Source organism: Netta rufina (genome assembly GCF_964035555.1).
Source record: "Netta rufina genome assembly, chromosome: 3".
Lineage (NCBI taxonomy): Eukaryota > Metazoa > Chordata > Aves > Anseriformes > Anatidae > Netta > Netta rufina.
Window position 1 is genome coordinate 23463122 of NC_140125.1, and position 19149 is coordinate 23482270.

Below are 19149 nucleotides of genomic sequence, written 5' to 3' on the forward strand. Positions count from 1 at the left end.
CACCCCACTGACCTGCCTGGTTTTATGTATTTATGATTCCTTGTGTAGGAAAAGCCTCACAAAAAAGCCCCCCTTACCTCATTGCTCTGAGTCCATTAAAAGGCATCTCTCATTAGTGAGACTATTTTTAATTCTATCATCGCCAATTATTCACCTGAGATTTTTCCCCACATTTGATTTCAGTGAGCTCATTTCTAGTGCATGACTCACCAAACTCTGATTTTCTTGATTATTGTAAGAGGAAACAGCAACACTTTTATCCTCCCCTCTTCTCTATGAAGGAATCTTCTGAATTTATTTATTTTTTGTTCTGACTTTGGAAAAAGGACACAATTTGTGTGTGGGTGTGAGTGTAACATCATTTTTATCGTATTTGGCTTAAACCATTGTTAGATGACTGCATACTCAGCTGTGTCACCCCCTCATCCCCACCTTTTGTGGAATTAGCAATCACTGGAAAAATACCTGGCTTGTCCCTGGTGTGGGACAGTTAACTCCTTCACTGGGGCAAGCCTAGCTTCCACTTAGCTCTACCCTAACACCCTTTCTCCTCATCTAGGCCAATGTTTTGCTGTCTTTGTCATTACAAATTTATTTGTAATGTCCACCCAAATCTCCCAAGTTCAGCATTTCCAAATGTGTATGTCGGGTCTATGCCTTTCCATATACTGCACTGTTCACATATCTGAAGACCTACAGCATCCCCAGTCACTTGTAATTTTTCACTTGAAACAAGCAAAATCCTTTAAATATTTCTTCACAATTCACCTTTCTTAGACTTCTGACTGATCCATTGCTACAAAGAGTCTAGATTTGCCTCTAGAAGAACGATCAGTGCATCTAAATGCACTTTTACTTTTTCATTTGACTTTATCAATTTGTCTCATGGATGCTTCTGAGCTGACCACACTCCTTTGCAAGATCCATTGCCTGCTTGTACAACCAAGAAAGCCCCAGTTTGCCATGGGATTGACACCACAAATCCTCCAACTGAGCAGTCACGTTTTAAGCAAATTCAGCCTGAGGCAAGGAACTGGTGCAGAGAATTTCAGCACAGACGTCCTGCAGTTTGAAGAAGTTATAAGCAACTGAAAACAAGGTTGTTTCCTGTTGAATACAGGCTTACAGTACCCACTCTGGCTATGACAATTCTGCTGCATGAAATGTTTGGATTTTAACAAAAACATATATATATATATATATTCTTTATTTTTTGATTCTTTTATTCTTTATTCACAATGCTTTATAGCAGGAAATAGTTGCTCCTAGGTAAGCACAGGTGCACCTGATGTGGAAGATAAGACAAGCCTGCTGATTAAACAACTTACAAGAGGTTTTTGAGAGAGCCTGTTGTATGGGTGAAGAGAACTTTTCTCAAAGGCTGCAGTCTTAGACCTGAAACACTATGCCATGACCATGCTCTCTGCAGCCAGATCTACATTTACATCCCCTTCATCACAACAGGAGAGATTATGCAGATGCTGCCACCTTCTGTTATTCCTCCTTAAGCTCCTCCATGTCATAGTCTTCAGGAAGAGTCAGGGCTGAATGTGACAGCTGCTTGTCAGAGCTGGTCTGAACAAAATCTCTCTAGGGACCAGGTTGGCAGATTTAGAGAACAAGTTTAAAGTCCTTATTGGACTTAGATATATATATATATATAAATTTCAGATTCATATGCAACCTCTAGGAAGGGCTAGCTACACCTGCTGCTGCTGTTTCACGTGGGCACCAGTGATACAGCCCAGAGCAGTCTGAGGAGTATCAAGAAGAGTTACAGTGGCAAGGGACTCAGGAGCAGGGGTAGTTTTTTCATCAGTCCTCACCGTTAAAGGGAAGGGGTTTGCAAGGACCATTTAAACCTGGCAAACCAACAAATGGCTACAGGACTGGTGCTGCAGCCGGGGTCTGACTACTTAGACCATGGGACTTGCTTTGAGAAACCTGGTCTGCTGGGGGCCACCTGTCAAGGAAGGGGAAGAGCATTTTTGGTCACAGGCTTGGCAAGCTGGTGAAGAGGGCTTTGCAGAAAAGCTGCCGGGGCAGGGCAACCTTTAACCATCCCACTCCTCACTGCCAGTGTCAGCGATAGATGCCCAGAGCCTGGAGGAGGGTCACGGGTCAGCAGGACAGCACTGAAGGGCAGCACAAGGGAGCTCCATCGGTGGTCGAACTTTAAACGTCCCTATGGAGAACCAACATCCTCACAGAGGGTCCTGCAGGGACCAATTCCCTCAGCGAAGCACTGCGAGAAGGACTTTCAAGGGATTTGGCAGAGCCCTGGGAAGGGCACACACTGCAGGGGGATGCAGCCCCCAGCGGGAGTAGCGGGCCGGGGAGGCGCTGTGAGGGCTGAGCGGCCCCGTGGCGGAAGGGGGCGGCCCCGCGCCTCCCCTCACCGCCCCCATCCCGTCCCCGTCCCCGTCCCGTCCCTGCGTGCAGCCCGGGCGCCATGAGCGGGCCGTGGGGGGTTGCGGGCCCGGCGCTGCGGGGGCCCCGTGCGGGCTGGCTGTGGGCGGCGGCGGCGGCCCTGGCGCTGGGCGCCCTGCTGGGGGCTTGGCGCTGGGCCGCGGGGCGCAGCCGCCGCCGCCAGCGCCGCCCAGCCCGGCTGCAGCGTGTGGGGACGGTGTCGAGCCTCTTCGTGTACCCCGTGAAGTCGTGCCGGGGGGTGGCCGTGCCGCGGGCGCAGGTGACGCCGATGGGGCTGCAGAGCGGGGAGCTGCGGGACAGGTAGGGGGGAGCGGGGCGGTGCGGGGCGGTGCGGGGCTGTGCGGGGCGGGGAGCCGCCAGGGCAGCCCGGTCCTGAGGCTCTGCGCGCCCCCCGCGCTGCAGGTTCTGGCTGGTGACCAAGGAGGACGGGCACATGGTCACCGCCCGCCAGGAGCCCCGGCTCGTCCTCGTCTCGGTCGGCTGCGAGAATGGCTGCCTGGCCCTCAGCGCCCCCGGCATGGAGCCGCTGCGGCTGCCCGTCAGGCTCCCCAGGAAAAACCCGGTGCGGAACTGCAGGTACGGCGGGTAGGGAGGCTGGGGGGGCTCCTGCTTCGTCCCCTCTCCCTGGTTATAGCCTGCCCCTCTCTTGTACGCCTTGCTTTTCAAGTCTGGGGAACAGCCGGTGTTTTCTTATTCAGGAATTTGCAGGTGCTGCGTGTTACACCAAAGGCTAACTGCTGTAACAAACGCTTTAATTTTAATCTGCTGCACGGCGGCACAAATAAATATTGGGAGAGATAACGCAGTAGCCACAGACCATAAATCGTGATCTCCAGTCTCCGTGCCGCGTCGTGTTTACTCACCGATGTTGACTTCCCGCTTGGGTGATTGCACCTCAGAGCCTCGGTCACGCGTTACCTCTGTAGCATGCGTGTGCCAGGCGGTGACACGCATGTCAAACGCATACACAACTTTCTAAAACTTGTTAGGAAAAGATTTAAGTAGGCTAAATATATTTCAGCAAGGAAAAACTGCCAGGCCTTGGTATGGGTGCTGGCTCGTGCCCAGGAGTTTGGAGCTGGGGCAACGCGACAGGGCGTCCGGCTGCAAAAGGCTGTGTAGGCTTTATCTGTAGCCTGTAAGTCCAGCTGCAGGTTTTACTTGGGTGTTTAAAAGCCCTGTGTTTGGGGGAGTCGAGTGTAGGACTGAATCCACTGAGTAGGCACAGTTTTTATTCATGGAGATAACGCGTTAGGGATATTTTTCAGCTCTCTTGTTAAGAAGCCTCTGTGTTCTTCATCCGTGCCTGTTGGTATGTGGTGTGATACTTAAAGCTGTGATCGCACAGTGTTCCCATGGATCCCTAAACCCCTGAGTTAATCAGTATAGATCTGCTTCTGAGGTGGAAAACAGTGCTGTTGGAAGCTGCTTCGTGCCAGTGCCCAGGCAGGCAGTGACTGAGAGAAGGGAGGGTAGCGAAAGGCAGCCAGGTGCTCTCTTGGGCAGTGGCATTTCACCACCACCTGTGCCACGGAGCCCGTGTGAGGATTCCAGCAAACAGAGCAGGGATGTGGCTGTTGGAGTTAGTGGGTGAGAACAGATGTCATGCAGACACTGCTGAGTGACAGGGCTGCCTTACAGCGCTGTGCTGAGAGTTTGTGACAGCCACAGGAGTACCCCAAAGAGCTGGGGGCTTGGCTGAGCAGGGCACAGCCACTTCAAGTGTTTGGGTGCATGCACACACCTGGGTGTTTCTGAAAAGATAGAAAATAACTAGCAGAGAGCTGTCAGTAGCTCCTTTTGCAGGGGCAGTTATACTGTGCGTGAAATAAAATTAATCTTTCTGGCAGCAGAAGCCCACTGCTAGCTGTCACTGCATGAAGCCTGCAGCCTGCCCATGGGCGAGGAGGGCATGCCCATGAGATGCGAGCAGAGAGAAGATGTGCCCTAGGAGCTGGGCCAAGCTAGATGAGCTGCCTGGACATCTACATGCTTTAATCCATGCAGCACATAATCGCACAGGTAGAAGAAACCGCAGTGTACTTGGGTCAAAATTACTACTGTGAAGACCGTATTAACTTATCCATAACTGTTGTGGAAGTTTAGTGGAAGATTGAGCTGAGGTTTACCTTGTGTGCCAGGAAAGTGTTCCTGGCGTAAACTTGTTTTGCATTGTGCTGCCAGTGGATTTTTGTGCACCATGGACTTTGCTTCCATTATAAATCTTTAACCTCTCCTAGTGTATAGCTCAGTGTCTTAGGCTTGAGCTTTGCTTGTTGGATTAGTTGCTTGTTGCCAGTTCTCACTGGGGTGAGGTCTTGCCAGCAGCCTTATGCAAAGCTTATACATCCTTTTGTTATTCTTAACATAGATTTGTGTGGTGTGGGAAAAAAAAAAAACACACCTTCCAGAGACTTTTCAGGGGACAGCTAGTTTTTGGGGAAGCGTCTTGCTGAGAACAAGGGCTGAAATTTACATTGCTCTTTGTGCTCTGCCTCGTGCTGACCGGCTGATCCTCAAGTGGTCTAGATGTAGTGTGTGATTTGGTTTGGTTGGATTTTTTTTGAGGAATGTGTGAACACCAGGTTTTAACATCCTATTTTGCAGCCTCAGCAATAAGGTGTTCATTGCTGCTTTATAGTAAAAAAATAATTACAGCACATGCAAATTTATTAATCGGTGTCAGAATGTAAGCCGAAGCGGTCTGTTAGGCAGCAGAGTTTCACTCAGCTCTGGGTAAATTTTTACAGCACTAAAATTTGAACAAAAGCTTCCTTAACAGTCAGGGACATCAGCAAGTGCTAATTACAGTGACTAACCGCACCACAGTGTTCATTTTTGCAAATTAATTACATTTCAGTTGATTTCTGGGCCAAGATCTTTTGTTGTTAGTCACACGCAAATGCAAGAATAGACTTTTTTTTTTTAAGCTCTGAGCACCTAGTCTGTTCATGGCTCATTCTTTCACCAACTGTTGCTGTCTGGCCATGTCCACGCTACCTAGCTTCCAAAACAAGTTGCCACAAGATTGCACACTGGAAATGATCCTTGTGCCAAATCCAGAAACCAGCTTCTGCCTCGCTAATTCAGGTGGTTTGTTAAATGTATTTAGCTTCTACTATTAAAATGAGATGCTTACTTTTAAATAATAAGCATGCTTGAGTCTTTGGTTTTACAACTAGATTGCTGATATGTCTTATCCTTCAGGTTGTTTGGACTGGATATTCAAGGCAGGGACTGTGGAGATGAAGTGGCTAGGTGGATCACCACTTTCCTGAATTCAGAGCCCTATCGACTGGTGCACTTTGAGCCTTCCATGGTGCCAAGAAAGTCAAAGGACGTAATAGACCTTTTCCGAACCACAGATGAGGTAAATGAACATTCTTGTTCTCAGAATTACTTTCTTCTCATTGTTTCTTTCCCCAGCCACCAAATCCGCACATTCAGTTGTTTGTGATGAGCCCATTTTAGCAAGGTTTATATCATGTACTTAAACCATGTGAATGTTTTCCTTTTTTATGATGAAATTACTTGCTTTAATTTTACCTTAGATTTCTTCTAAGCTGTTGACCACTCACAGCTAGAGTTTGACACCAACATTTAAAGAAGAGCTGCAGATTTAAATACCATTCCTTTTGTGACTCAGAGAATGGAAGAAAATTATGTTTTTAAAGGTGTTTTGGAGTTATAACCTGTATTGTATAGAAAACTTCCATTTAGTATCCCTTGTGAGATCTAGGAATTTACTGATACGAGTTGTATTACCTCATAGTTTATTTAAAGGGACAACATTCAATCCCGGTGTCTATAGTTACAGTCCTAGGAATTACCATCCAGAAAGGGTTACAGAGGTTTCATCTCCCTCTTTCTGTGGTAAGAAGCTTGAAGAAGTGATATTAGATAATGATAATATAGGAAGGGAAGGGAGTTGCCATGCTCAGATGTCTTTATATCATCGGAGCTACTGATGTCCTTCTTGTCTGAACACAGCTCCTGTATGAGGATGGAGTGAATTCTCCCTGATGAGTGCATACTTTTTAAGGAAGTACAATTTGTGAATGCCTTACATTATTCTCGTGATGTTTTTATCTATAGGACATTGGTGTAGTGCTTGTTGCACAAAGAACAGGAAGTATATAGTTTGTTCTGAATTCTCATGCATATGCATTTATCATGTAACTGAGACCGGTACAAAGACTAATGGTTTCAGCATATGGTGTGTCAGGTTAGGAGGGGTGGCATTCAGGAATCCTAGCATGAAGAATAGAAGAAGCATAGAAGCATTCAGTTAGTCAATTATAGTCGACCATGTAAGTTTAGCAGATCCATAAACAAATCGGTATACTTCAAAGCTTGCCACAGCATGCTGTACTGATATATTTAGCTCTGTCTGTAACACCTAGCATAAATGTCTGGGGTGTGCATACAATATCAGTTTGTAAGAAGTTGCAGCAGCTTATATAATTTCAGCTTCATTCTATAAATAGAAGTTTAATTTTACAGTTTGAGCAAAGGAAAGTGGTGGCAGTTACTGAAATAGGAAAAGGGCAGGTGTTTTACTTGCTAATGTCCTTCCATCAAAATTAAAATCTGAATGCAGCAGCCTAACACTGCCAGGCTAATATGTGGTCACCAGTTCCAACATATCAGTCCTTTTGCTGTTCAGTAGTTCTGCCAACTTCACACCCATGCTCTTACAGCAGCCTTACATTTTTTGGTGTTTATTTATGTAGGTTGCCTATCCTGACTGTAGCCCGGTCTTGATCATCTCAGAAGCTTCACTGGACGACTTAAATACCAGACTGGAGAAGAAAGTTAAGATACAGAACTTCAGACCGAATATTTTTGTGACAGGTTGCAGTGCGTTTGAGGAGGTAAAATAACTCTTAAATGTCTTTTTGAAGGCTTGTGTGTGTGTTTGTTTGTTTTTTTTTTTGTTTTTTTTTTTTTTTTAACGGTTTCCTTGGGGGATGGTGCCAACAAGGATGAGGAAAGCTGCTGTTTGGTGATATACAGCTGGATTCCAGAGAGATACTTCTGCTCACTTGCATGCGAAGCACAGAGGGAGGAAACAGGTCTGTGAATACTTAATTAGCTTAGCAAAGGAAGAAACAAGTGGCGGACTGCTAATGAAAGTTCACTTTCAAGTGTGAAGTAAGGAAAGCTATGCATGCTGTCATTAATCAGATTAAAGATACAAATGAACAGTTAGTAAATTGTGAGTGTGATGTCCGATAGTCTTTGGCACAAGAGTAAAACTGACCATTGTGATTCTGCAGCACCAACACTACAACTCTGACTATATTCTGGTAGTTCAAAAGGTACCATCTATGAAGGTGTCTGGTGATGAAGTGAACAGATGACGATGGCATTTAAGTGTTTTGACATCATGTTCCCTTTTTCCAAAGAGCTTGCTCTGGATAGATCTGGTAATTCCCCAATCTGTGAAGTTCCTAAAAATGAAAATGGGTCTTCCAAGAAGGGTTGCAATGTTAAGCTTGTGCAGAGAAGTGAAAACTTAATTTCACTAAAAAAATTTCTTACTGCCGAAGTAGTGACTTGCAGAAGTCACAGATCAGATTATCACATGCACAGTTTCAATAAACTTGCTTTAAGTTCAGGCAAGTGCATGCTGCAGAATGGGATTTGTTACCTACATATCTCTCTTTCCAGATGTAATTACTGGTGGGTCATGGATTGGATGAATGTAGGGACAACATTGTATGTAGATTTTCATTAAAATTGTACCATAATCACAGAATCACAGAATCACAGAATTTCTAGGTTGGAAGAGACCTCAAGGTCATCGAGTCCAACCTCCAACCTAACGCTAACAGCCCTCCACTAAACCATATCCCTAAGCTCTACATCTAAACGTCTTTTGAAGACTTCCAGGGATGGTGACTCCACCACTTCCCTGGGCAGCCTGTTCCAGTGCCTCACAACCCTTTCAGTGAAGAAGTTCTTCCTAACATCTAACCTAAAACTCCCCTGGCTCAACTTAAGCCCATTCCCTCTCGTCCTGTCACCAGGCACATGGGAGAACAGGCCAACCCCCACCTCGCTACAGCCTCCCTTGAGGTACCTAAAAAGAGCGATAAGGTCACCCCTGAGCCTCCTCTTCTCCAGGCTGAACAAGCCCAGCTCCCTCAGCCGCTCCTCGTAGGACTTGTTCTCCAGGCCCCTCACCAGCTTCGTCGCCCTTCTCTGCACCCGCTCAAGCACCTCGATGTCCTTCTTGTAGCGAGGGGCCCAAAACTGAACACAGTACTCGAGGTGCGGCCTCACCAGAGCTGAGTACAGGGGGATGATCACCTCCCTCGCCCTGCTGGTCACGCTGTTCCTGATACAAGCCAGGATGCCGTTGGCCTTCTTGGCCACCTGAGCACACTGCTGGCTCATATTCAGCTGACTATCCACCATCACTCCCAGGTCCTTCTCTGCCTGGCAGCTCTCCAACCATTCCTCTCCCAGTCTGTAGCTCTGCTTGGGGTTATTGCGCCCCAGGTGCAGGACCCGGCACTTGGCCTTGTTGAACTTCATGCAGTTGACCTCAGCCCATCGGTGCAGCCTATCCAGATCCTCCTGCAGAGCTTTCCTACCCTCGAGCAGATCGACACACGCACCTAACTTGGTGTCATCTGCGAACTTACTGAGGGTGCACTCGATGCCCTCGTCCAGATCATCGATGAAGATATTAAAGAGGACCGGCCCCAGCACCGAGCCCTGGGGGACGCCACTAGTGACTGGCCTCCAACTGGACTTGGCTCTATTCACCACGACTCTTTGGGCCCGGCTATCCAGCCAGTTTCTAACCCAGCGAAGCGTGCGCCAGTCCAAGCCAAGAGCAGCCAGTTTCTTGAGGAGAATGCTGTGGGAGACGGTGTCAAAAGCCTTGCTGAAGTCAAGGTAGACCACATCCACAGCCTTTCCCTCATCCACCCAGCGCGTCACTCTGTCATAGAAGGAGATCAGGTTCGTCAGGCATGACCTGCCTTTCATAAAGCCATGCTGACTGGGCCTGATCGCCTGCTTCCCCTGCAATTGCTGCATGATGACTCTCAGGAGGATCTGCTCCATGAGCTTTCCTGGCACTGAGGTCAAACTGACAGGCCTGTAGTTTCCCGGGTCTGCCCTCCGGCCCTTCTTGTAGATGGGCGTCACGTTTGCTAGCCGCCAGTCGATTGGAACCTCCCCTGATAGCCAGGACTGTTGATAAATGATGGAAAGTGGCTTGGCCAGCTCCTCTGCCAGTTCCCTCAGTACCCTTGGGTGGATCCCATCCGGCCCCATCGACTTGTGCACATCTAAGTGCCGTAGCAGGTCACCAACCAGTTCTTCATGGATAATGAGGGCCACATCCTGCTCCCCATCGCCTTCCACCAGCTCAGGGTACTGAGTATCCAGAGAACATCCGGTATTGCCGCTAAAGACTGAGGCAAAGAAGGCATTGAGCACCTCCGCCTTTTCCTCATCTCTTGTAACTAAAATAATATAACAGCACTTCCTTGAAGATGCAAGTAAAGGTAACCATCTGGAATGGTACAGCCTCTTTAAGAATGACTGTGCCACTCCTAGAAGAATGGTTGTATGTGCATGTGTCTAATCTGTGCTTAATATTTTCCTTCCCTCAGGACACGTGGGAGGAAATTCTTATTGGCAGTGTGGAAATGAAGGGGACAGTGTGCTGTGCAAGGTAAATATTTGAGACCGTTACTTTATGTAGGTGGGCAGAGATTTATAATCAGAAGCTGTTACTGATGTGGTGCTGTCTGTAATTGCAGGTGTATTTTAACAACTGTTAACCCAGACACTGGGGTCCTGGACAGGAAGGAGCCCCTGGAAACATTGAAAAGGTTGTAAAAATACCAGTGTGTCTCAGGCTGTGGGATTGGATTTAGGTTAGATCCAACAGATGCTGGGCTGATGTTTTAAAAGTGCTTTAAAGTATGTGCAGGATGTAATAATGCAGTGTAAAGTTTTGTGCGTATTGGCTTCTGTTCTACTTTATGCAATTCTATATAGTAAGAACATTCAGGAAGTTATCTCTTCTTACTTGCAAACTTTACATTCTCTGCCTCTTTCGTCAATGCTAGTGAGAATGCTTGGTGTAACAGAAATTTAAGGTATTTAAAGGTCTAACTTAGCAACTTCAGCATTTCTTTTTAAAATATCTTCTGTATGTGTATTATATACGTGGACCCGTGAATTCAATGAGGTTCTTTCTCTCTATTTGAACTGCTTAGTTCTCTATAATTATAGTATTTATTTAGTTTGTAGTATAATATGGTGACTGTTCATATGTCCTCACTCTCAGCACTGGTACCTTGATATTTAGGATTTGCTACCATTGATTCTAAAAACAAGTGTTCTCTCTCTGCAGTTACCGCTTATGTGATCCATCTGAGCGACACATTTACAAATCCAGCCCTCTCTTTGGAAGATACTTTGCTGTTGACAAAACTGGAACAATTCAAGTTGGAGACCCTGTGTACAAGATGGTCCAGTAGCGAGGGATGTTTTTATCAGAAGATGACTTTTCACTTCAACATATTTTTCTTTTTCTATGTGAACACAGTCACTGACATAACTTTTTCTTATCTCTTGCAATATTTTTAATACTATGTTCCTTTGTAAGGTGCGGGAGGTCTTTGAGGCTATGAGCTGTCAGGCACTTCAGATCATTATCATCTAGTAGCACGCATGTAGCAAACAAATTTTTATTTTTTCTGCAGGATGTGTTAGAGAAGAGTCTAATCCAAGACAGACTTGACAGCACTACTTTATTACACCTCATAAAATTTTGTGTTAAGCTTGATGTCAGAATCCAAAGTTATTTACAAGGGCTTTGCATCATGTATTAGATACAATCAGTGCCTACAAAGAACCACAAAAACAGTCATGCCAAGCATAAAATGCATATGTTGATCATGGAGCTCCCTTCGCAATTGAACTGTAAGTGCTGATGGCAAGGCTGTGTCTTAAATTCTACCCTTCTTTGGTCCTAAGTATCTTTATCTTTGTATGGAGTTACTTTACTGCAGTGTTACTTACACTGCAGTCGTTTCCAGAAGATTGCTTTTGTTTTTTGAGATTGGAGCAATATCAGAAGGAGAAGCTTTGTGAGCTGACTGAATGCTCCTCTGGTCTATAGGTGGGAAAACTGTAAGACTATAGGCTCATTTATTTTATGACTTGTGCTTGAAAGAATTTGAATGATTTTTTTTTTTTTCTCCTGTGAAGCATACTGTATCGGCTCAGCTGTAAAGTAGTGATTTGTTTGACTAAGTGAGCCACTTTCTATAGAAAGGTAGGCTGCTTCCGCAAGATTTAGACCAAAGGGATCTGGATGTGTAGAGAAGTAAAGCTTTATACATCAGGGGAGAGGAAAAAAATAGATTTCCAGTGCCAAATAGCACTGAGCAGACATTTGGGAAGCTGCAGTTTTAGACGGAGTGTGTTAACATTATGCATAATGCATTTGGATTTCTCCCTCCCTGTTCTAACCAAATGTCAAATAATTATGTTTTTTTACTGTATTTTATGTTGCATAAAACAAATAGGGGTTGGTGAAGAGGGAAGAAACTAGTAGGGTGATGGCAGTAGGATCTTTTCTTTAAATATAATTATGAAGAAAAAAAAAAATCCAAGCCTGCCGTTTTTCAAATGCTTGGATGCCTGTTGCTTTGTTATGGGTTGCTAGGTCTAGAAAGATTGTTGAACTAGCAAAAAAGAGGAATTTAATGGAGTGTGAAGGACAAATAATGACCTAATTTGGTGTTTAGAATCTTTGTTTTGTACTGTGAATATGAAATGGGAATTTTGCTGCATGTTCACAGCTCAGACCTGTAATAAAATGAAGAGTCCTTGTGCCTTTGAGCAAATTCAGATGGGTGTATGTGGTAAAAGCACGAAGCAAGCATATGGGGAAGGTACTTTTCTATTACTCGTGAACTCAGAGTTATTCCAAATAGCCTTTTATTAGCAGTGGACATACAAATGCCCAGCTAGGTCTACATGTTGCATACCTGTGTGTTGTTATGCCTAATGTAGCAGCTAATGGGAGAAGTAAGAGAACAAGCATCGTCTTATAAAAGGAAAGTAATCCTGAGGTTCATTTAAAAAAAAAAAAAAAAGCATATATTGAAAATCATGAATATTAGAGGCTGAAACATTGTGGAATTCCAAATAACATTATTAAGCAAAGACAGCCTGCTGGCCTGCAATTAGTTAAGAGTGTGTCTTTTTCATTAAGTCAAAAAAGTGGAAGGAACAAGAGCTGAATATAGCCTCTAGCCAAGGGTACTTCTTCGTTGTGGTTCTGTCATCACTTTAGGAGTTATATAATGCATTTTGTGGTATAGATTGCGTTGCATCCTGTTGATTGGATTTTAATTGTTCATTGATTAGACTAATTTTCAAAGGGGGCTGTTTTTTTCAGTGAGAAACTGCATCTGTGATTCTGTTGACATTTAAATCCATTATGCGATGAAAGAGGACCCTATATGGGAGCTGGAGAGGGTAACTAATTAATGTTGCAACATAAACGTCTTCATATGAATGTTGTACTGTTGTAACTTTAGAAATTGTATTTGATTTCGCTAAAGCCATTTAGAAATTTGAAAAACATGTAAATCATGAAACTATTTTTTTTAATTGTGCACTTAAAGATGTTTAATTATTTTTTAACTCTAGAGAAAAAACACAAGTATAAACTTCTATTGAATTGTAACCATTGTAAGGTGTGAAATTTGTGAATGTTTTTTGTGTGTTTTTCTTTTTCATATTTTATTTCTGGTGCTGTTTACCAGATCTCATACATAATTGTTTTTTCTTTCAATCTTTATTTTTTTAATCTTACTGCAAAGTTCAAGAAAATACCCAGTTAATCAGAGGAAGCCACCCCCATGCATAAGAAAGCAGAACCATGAGATGTGAGTAGTCAGCAGGCTCAGCTTCACAGCCCTATGATTTTAGATGATGGAAAAGATGTTTACAGACCATTAACTTTTCTCCACAGACATACAAAAACAGGGCCAATTCATTTGAAAGCAGGAAAGTAGTATACTCAAGTCAAGAGATGTGAAATAGGAAATACGCCTGAAGCATGAAGTCAAATCCTGGTTTACAGCATTTTTGGGGCTAGTGTAATTCTTGCAGAAAACTGAGATTGGAGAACATTCCTTGCAGGCAGAAATTTCATGGTTGCTTAGGATTCGATTTGGGTACATCTTAAGTTAAAACTTGACCAGGAAAAGAGAAAGAACTCTATTTCTGCATCTTAAGGAGGGAAAAAAAAGGTCCTTTAAAGAGGTTCCTGGCTTTTGCCACTCTTAAGTAGCAAAGGTTTTAAAAAGGATTGCCAGAAGGTGTTCATTCCTTATCTTTTCTAGCACCTTAAATTGTCTTATTCTCACTTGGAAATCTGTAAGAAGTTCCCTGTACTAGGTGGCTGCAGGGCTGAAGACTAACTTCAGACTTAGCTAAATGAATTTTCTCCTGCCTGTTCAGACTATAGACTCAATGAAGGCTGTGGCATGTCTTTGTGAAGAGCTGGGGTAGGAATCAAATTTTTGTGACTATGTAAGGCTAGAGCATCTCTGCTTTTGGACCATATGCGTTAGGCTCCTAGCTGACTGAAATCTTGCTTTTCCTACAGCATTGCAGAGCAGTGCTGGTACTGTGCTTCATCGAAGCACTGACCCTCATAGCCTCTTTGCTGTTGAACTCCAAAAACAATAGCTCTGTTTATTATTGATTGAGATACGTCTTCCAAAGCTTCTGAAGGATGATGCATGTTGTGGTTTAACCCAGCAGGCAGCTAAACACCACACAGCCACTCTCTCTTCAGTCCCTGTCCATGCAGTGGGATGGGGGAAGGAATCAGGGAAAAGAACAGTGAAACTCACGGGTTGAGTTAAAAACAGTTTAATAGGACAGAAAAGAAAGGGAAAATAATGGTAATAAAGGATGATACAAAACAAGTGATGAATACCACAATTGCTAACCACTTGGCCAGTCCCCAAAAAGCAACTGCCCTTTGCTCCCATATTAATTGTTCAGCATGATATCATATGGTATGGAATACCCCTTGGGCCAGTTGGGGTCAGGTGTCCTGGTTCTGTCCCCTCACAGCTTCTTGTGCACCCCTGGTCTCTCTGACCAGGGCAGTATGAGAAGCTCAAAAGCCTTTGACTTAGTGTAAACGCTGCTCTGTAACAACTAAAACACTGGTGTGTTAGCAATGTTATTTTTCTCCTAAAAACAAAACACAGCACCATACCAGCCACTCCAAAGAAAATTATCTCAGCTGAAACCAGGATAACGCTTCAGTCACAGCGAGCACAATTATATGGACTGACTCATGGGTAGCTATTTTTGACAGACCTCCCTCTCCTGCCTTGGCATAAATCAAAAGTGATGGCTGAATCTCTTAACTTCATTTTACCAAGATTTCACTCATAGAAGTGTAGGGCTGAATTAAAGTATGCGTGCTTCATCTGTGTCCACGTACCACTGGGCACTGCCCATTATGCTATGAAAACTTCAGGTTTGTAGTAAAAGATCAAAGGCCACAATGAAAAAGATCATGGGAGAGATCAAGAGTGCCAACAGCATCCAAAGGTAAAGCTGGAGCTCCTGATCTGGTCCCAGAATAGGAATCTTTCACTGTGATTACACTTGTGTGGTTTGGTGGTCAATATTAACTCCATGCTCCTTGGACAGAGCAGAGTAAGGCAGAGCAGAATATCACTTTAATTCCAATTAGCTCAAGTGACAGGAGGCATGAACTTTCTCTCAGCTCTCCTTTATTCCTACATTTGTTTGATAGGCCTAAAGCTGACAGACAATGGTTTACCACATCCCAAGCCACCTGGCCTTTAGCAGAACTTACTCTCCAGCTCATGTTCTCATGTTCAGAAATGTACCCTGGTGAGTCACAAACATCCTAATGGGGTGGCGTGAGAGCTGCTATGTGAGAGCTACTCCTGGAAGAGTACCAGGAAGCCAGATAGGTCCATCAAGCTAAACTTCGCTGTAGAAAGTCTGGAAAAACATCTGATCCTTTCAGACTTCTGAGAAAAGTATCTGCACAGCCCCAGAAGTGATTGCTGGAAGAGGCTGCATTTGCTGTCTCCAGCTGCACCAGAGGACATTTAGGTTGGACATTACAAAAAAATTGATTCACAGGGAGGGTCAAGTACTGGAACAGGCTGCTCAGGGAGGTGGTGGAGTTCCCATCTCCAGAGGTGTTTAAGAGGTGTGCAGATATGGCACTAAGGGACATGGTTTAATGAAGGGACTCAAAAGGTCAGGTTGATGGTAGGACCTGGTGATCTTGAAGATTTTTTCCAACCTAGATGGTTCTATGATTCTGTGATCTCCCTCCTTGCGAAGGAACCCTTCATCTGCTAAACAAGGTGGCAATGCTGGCTACGCCTTTAGGGAGTACCTGTTCTGGGAGCAACTGTGTTTTGTTTGGTTTATTATGAAAAAATTCCTAATGCCTCCAAGCAGTAGAAAAGCCTCATTGCTGATCAACAAGTTGAGACCTATCCTTAGTATATGTAATTATAACAGCCATATACCAGCATCTTTGTACCAAAATTATGCTTTCCTAAAAAGTTCTGAGCATCTTCTGCGGTCCTTGGGATACCAGTGCTTGTCTTGCATTCCTCTGACTGTCCCCCTCCACTGAACTTTCTACATAAATAAATATAGTTGATGCCAGCTACTTCTAAAGGGAAGAGACTATATTTAAAGCTATTAGCTACTATAATAATTTCTGCCCTCACTGGTCCCAGTGGGATTGTTTGCCCTTTTTAAGTGCAGTACATTTGGATAAAGTATACATGTATGTCTCTGCCCTTTCTGAAGGGTATTCTGACAGATGCTATTTAATATATCCTCCATAAATCCAAGTGGGAGAGGTCAGTGTATTTTAACCAGTCATCTAGAGGGATCTGTCAAAGTGGATTTGGAGCCAGATTAGAAGACATCAAGATGCATAAATTGGAAAGAGGGGTAAGCATGCCCAAAAGTGAGTCTGAATATAACTGCAGTTATACTAAGTGTGTTTATTCTAAATAAAAATAAAATAATAATAATAAAAGATTGTATTGCAGTGTTTATAATAGGCCTCAGACAATGTTTTTAGATTTGTCTGGGGTTTACTTGCAAAGTGTCAATGTGTAGTCTACATGATCTCCCATAAGTGACAAAATCAAAAAATTCTTCAAAAAATGCATTTTTGAAAAAGCAATTCGATTACCCCCCATCCTTTTTTCTTTCTTCGTCAGGGGTAATGTAATAGGGACATTGTATTTCCTTCACTCTTAAACCCTTGTTGTAGTTAGCTGTTTATACAGTATGTGCCTACTTATATACGTATGTATGCGTATTTAGCATTGCATGCACAAGCAATCAACTTTTATATCAAGATGGCATGGTTTGCATTTATAATCAGGTACTTTGTTTTTGTCAGGCTTGCCAGCCCCAAACAAATCTCAAGTTGGCAACATAATAATAATTTCTACTTTATTTCCATTCCTGATTGCTTACTTTTTCCCATGAGAAAATCCTTTTGAATAATGTTTAACTTGTGTAAGGACTGGAAGCTCCATTCCTGCAAAATGTGAAGGTTCCCTAGCTTGCTATTATTTGATTCTCACCACAACCTATTATAGATGCCTCCATGGATTTTTTTTTTTTTTTTTAATCTTCCCTGGCAGATTTCCACTCAAAATGGAGTCATCACTTTTGGTCAGTCTCTGGGACTAAAAGTGTGCTGGCGTCAGTGAAATACAGCACAATGGTACGTTTTGTCCCAGCCCTGTATGAAGTTGTTTCCTTGTAATAATTAGCTTTTGAAACTTTAGAACAAGTCTTTTATTTTTCTTTCTTATATTTTTCTTGGCTTAATTTTCCCTTTAATTTGTTTCTCCGGCCTTAGTAACCAGAAAACATCTGGTGCAAAGGACCTTAAAAGAAGCTTTTTCTAAATGTCCAGCCTCAGACACACTAACGCATCCCTTAGTGCATCTGAGTATTCAGTCATCTTTTTTGCAGGTTGAATACATGCTTTGGACCTGTGGTGGCTCTCCATCCAGTTGCTTGTGTAGCTCCCAGGGCAGTGGGATGTCACGGGGACCCTCAGCTCTCCTGTGTAGCCCTTCTGCCCCAGCTGTGCTTCAGCTGCAGCTGCCTGAGCAGTCTGGGAGAGGAGCTGGAGATACAGTGCTGGTGCAGTTTTAGGCTGAGCATGCTAAAACAGCCAAACTTTTAGCATATATTATCACTGTTAAGACACCTGTTTCTCAACAAAGACCTTTGTGAACCAAAGGGTGAGGCCATGGTCATAAACGCAGCCCTGTCCTGAAATGCCAGCCACCAGCGGGTTTCCACCAGGCTCCTGCAGGGACCTCCCCTGGCATAACCTGAGACCACTGAATTTCATTGTTACAGTCTGTGGTCCAGGAGATCATTAACAGATGGGAAAGTGCTACATGATGTACTCTTCAAGCAGACCTGTACATGCAGCAGCCTTGTATGTGGGTAGCCATTTGTCCAGGTTCAGCATCAGTCGGGAAAACCATTGAGTGGCAAAGACAGGGAAGAAGCTGGAACGGATTGCACAGGCTTTGGGAGAGGTTTTGCTGTTGGGGATATTTAAGGACAAGCTGGACAAGCCATGCTCTGAAACAACATATTCCCTTGCTGCAGGCAGTAAATTGGATGATTTATCATGGTCCTTTCCAGCCTCCTTGTTCTGTTCCTTTTGTTTGTTTGCTTGCTTGCTTGTTTGTTTGCTAATTTAGCCTATAAACTTGCAGTGTGCAGCACCTCCTGTCATGATGTCCTTTCCCATGGGTGCTGGCAGAACAGACATGGGAGCCTCCTAGAGAACATCCCTCTTCCCTGATTATAAAAACACGTCATCCTGTGCTAATGCATCCACCCACATAGAAATGGTCTTCAGGGGATGTAAGTAAAATGCAAACATGGGTATTCCACAGTGGGCATGGCCTGGAACGGTGCTTAAAGCATTGTACCCTATAGGTTCAGCCATTTACATGATACATCTGACATTTTACATCATTAAAGCATGCTAATTCCTGCCTATGCTGGAATAGATAACTTTGGATACAACATTCTGTGCAAAGAATGGACAGGCAAAAGCAATTTAGATTGTTGTTGAAATCTTCTTTCACCTTCTGGAAACAACAAAACACAAACAAACAAACAAAGATACTAGGGCATTTGTGGTCTGTGGAAACAATGAAAAACTGAATTAGTCTGACATATTCAGAGAGCTCAACAAACACATATTGATTCATTGCAGTTTTCATTTGTACTTGTCAAAACTCGCAGCACAATATGGTACATTTTCACCCCCAGTTTTCACTGGAAATTGCTTTTAGAGTGACTCACTCCTTGTTTGTGTTTTCTGTGATTCCTGAGATGTTCCACATTTCAGTAGCTCTTCATTTGTCTACTCTCTGCCTTAATCACTGGCATTTTTAGTTATCTTCTTTGAACCATGTCATTTAAAGTTTTGTTAGCCCTAAGAAACCCTATGTCTAATATATGCAAGAGACCTGGAACTAAAGAAACATTTCACTTGAATAAGGCGTGTAGAATTTGACTTGAGATCTCTGTGTGCTGCTACAGGTGTTCTTTGCCTTTCTCCTTTCTTCAGCATCTTTAATGTGAACACTG

General features: G+C 43.8%; 1 protein-coding gene across 1 annotated transcript; it reads left to right on the plus strand.

Annotated features, from left to right (window-relative positions):
• The first annotated feature begins 2421 nt into the window (after positions 1 to 2421).
• Positions 2422 to 13180, plus strand: MTARC2 (mitochondrial amidoxime reducing component 2). Its single transcript, XM_084285275.1, has 7 exons — positions 2422 to 2730; positions 2833 to 3006; positions 5638 to 5800; positions 7164 to 7304; positions 10065 to 10126; positions 10215 to 10286; positions 10814 to 13180. The coding sequence occupies exons 1-7, from the start codon at positions 2453 to 2455 to the stop codon at positions 10938 to 10940; spliced, it is 1017 nt and encodes a 338-aa protein (XP_084141401.1). The 5' UTR covers positions 2422 to 2452; the 3' UTR covers positions 10941 to 13180.
• Positions 13181 to 19149: the final 5969 nt, after the last annotated feature.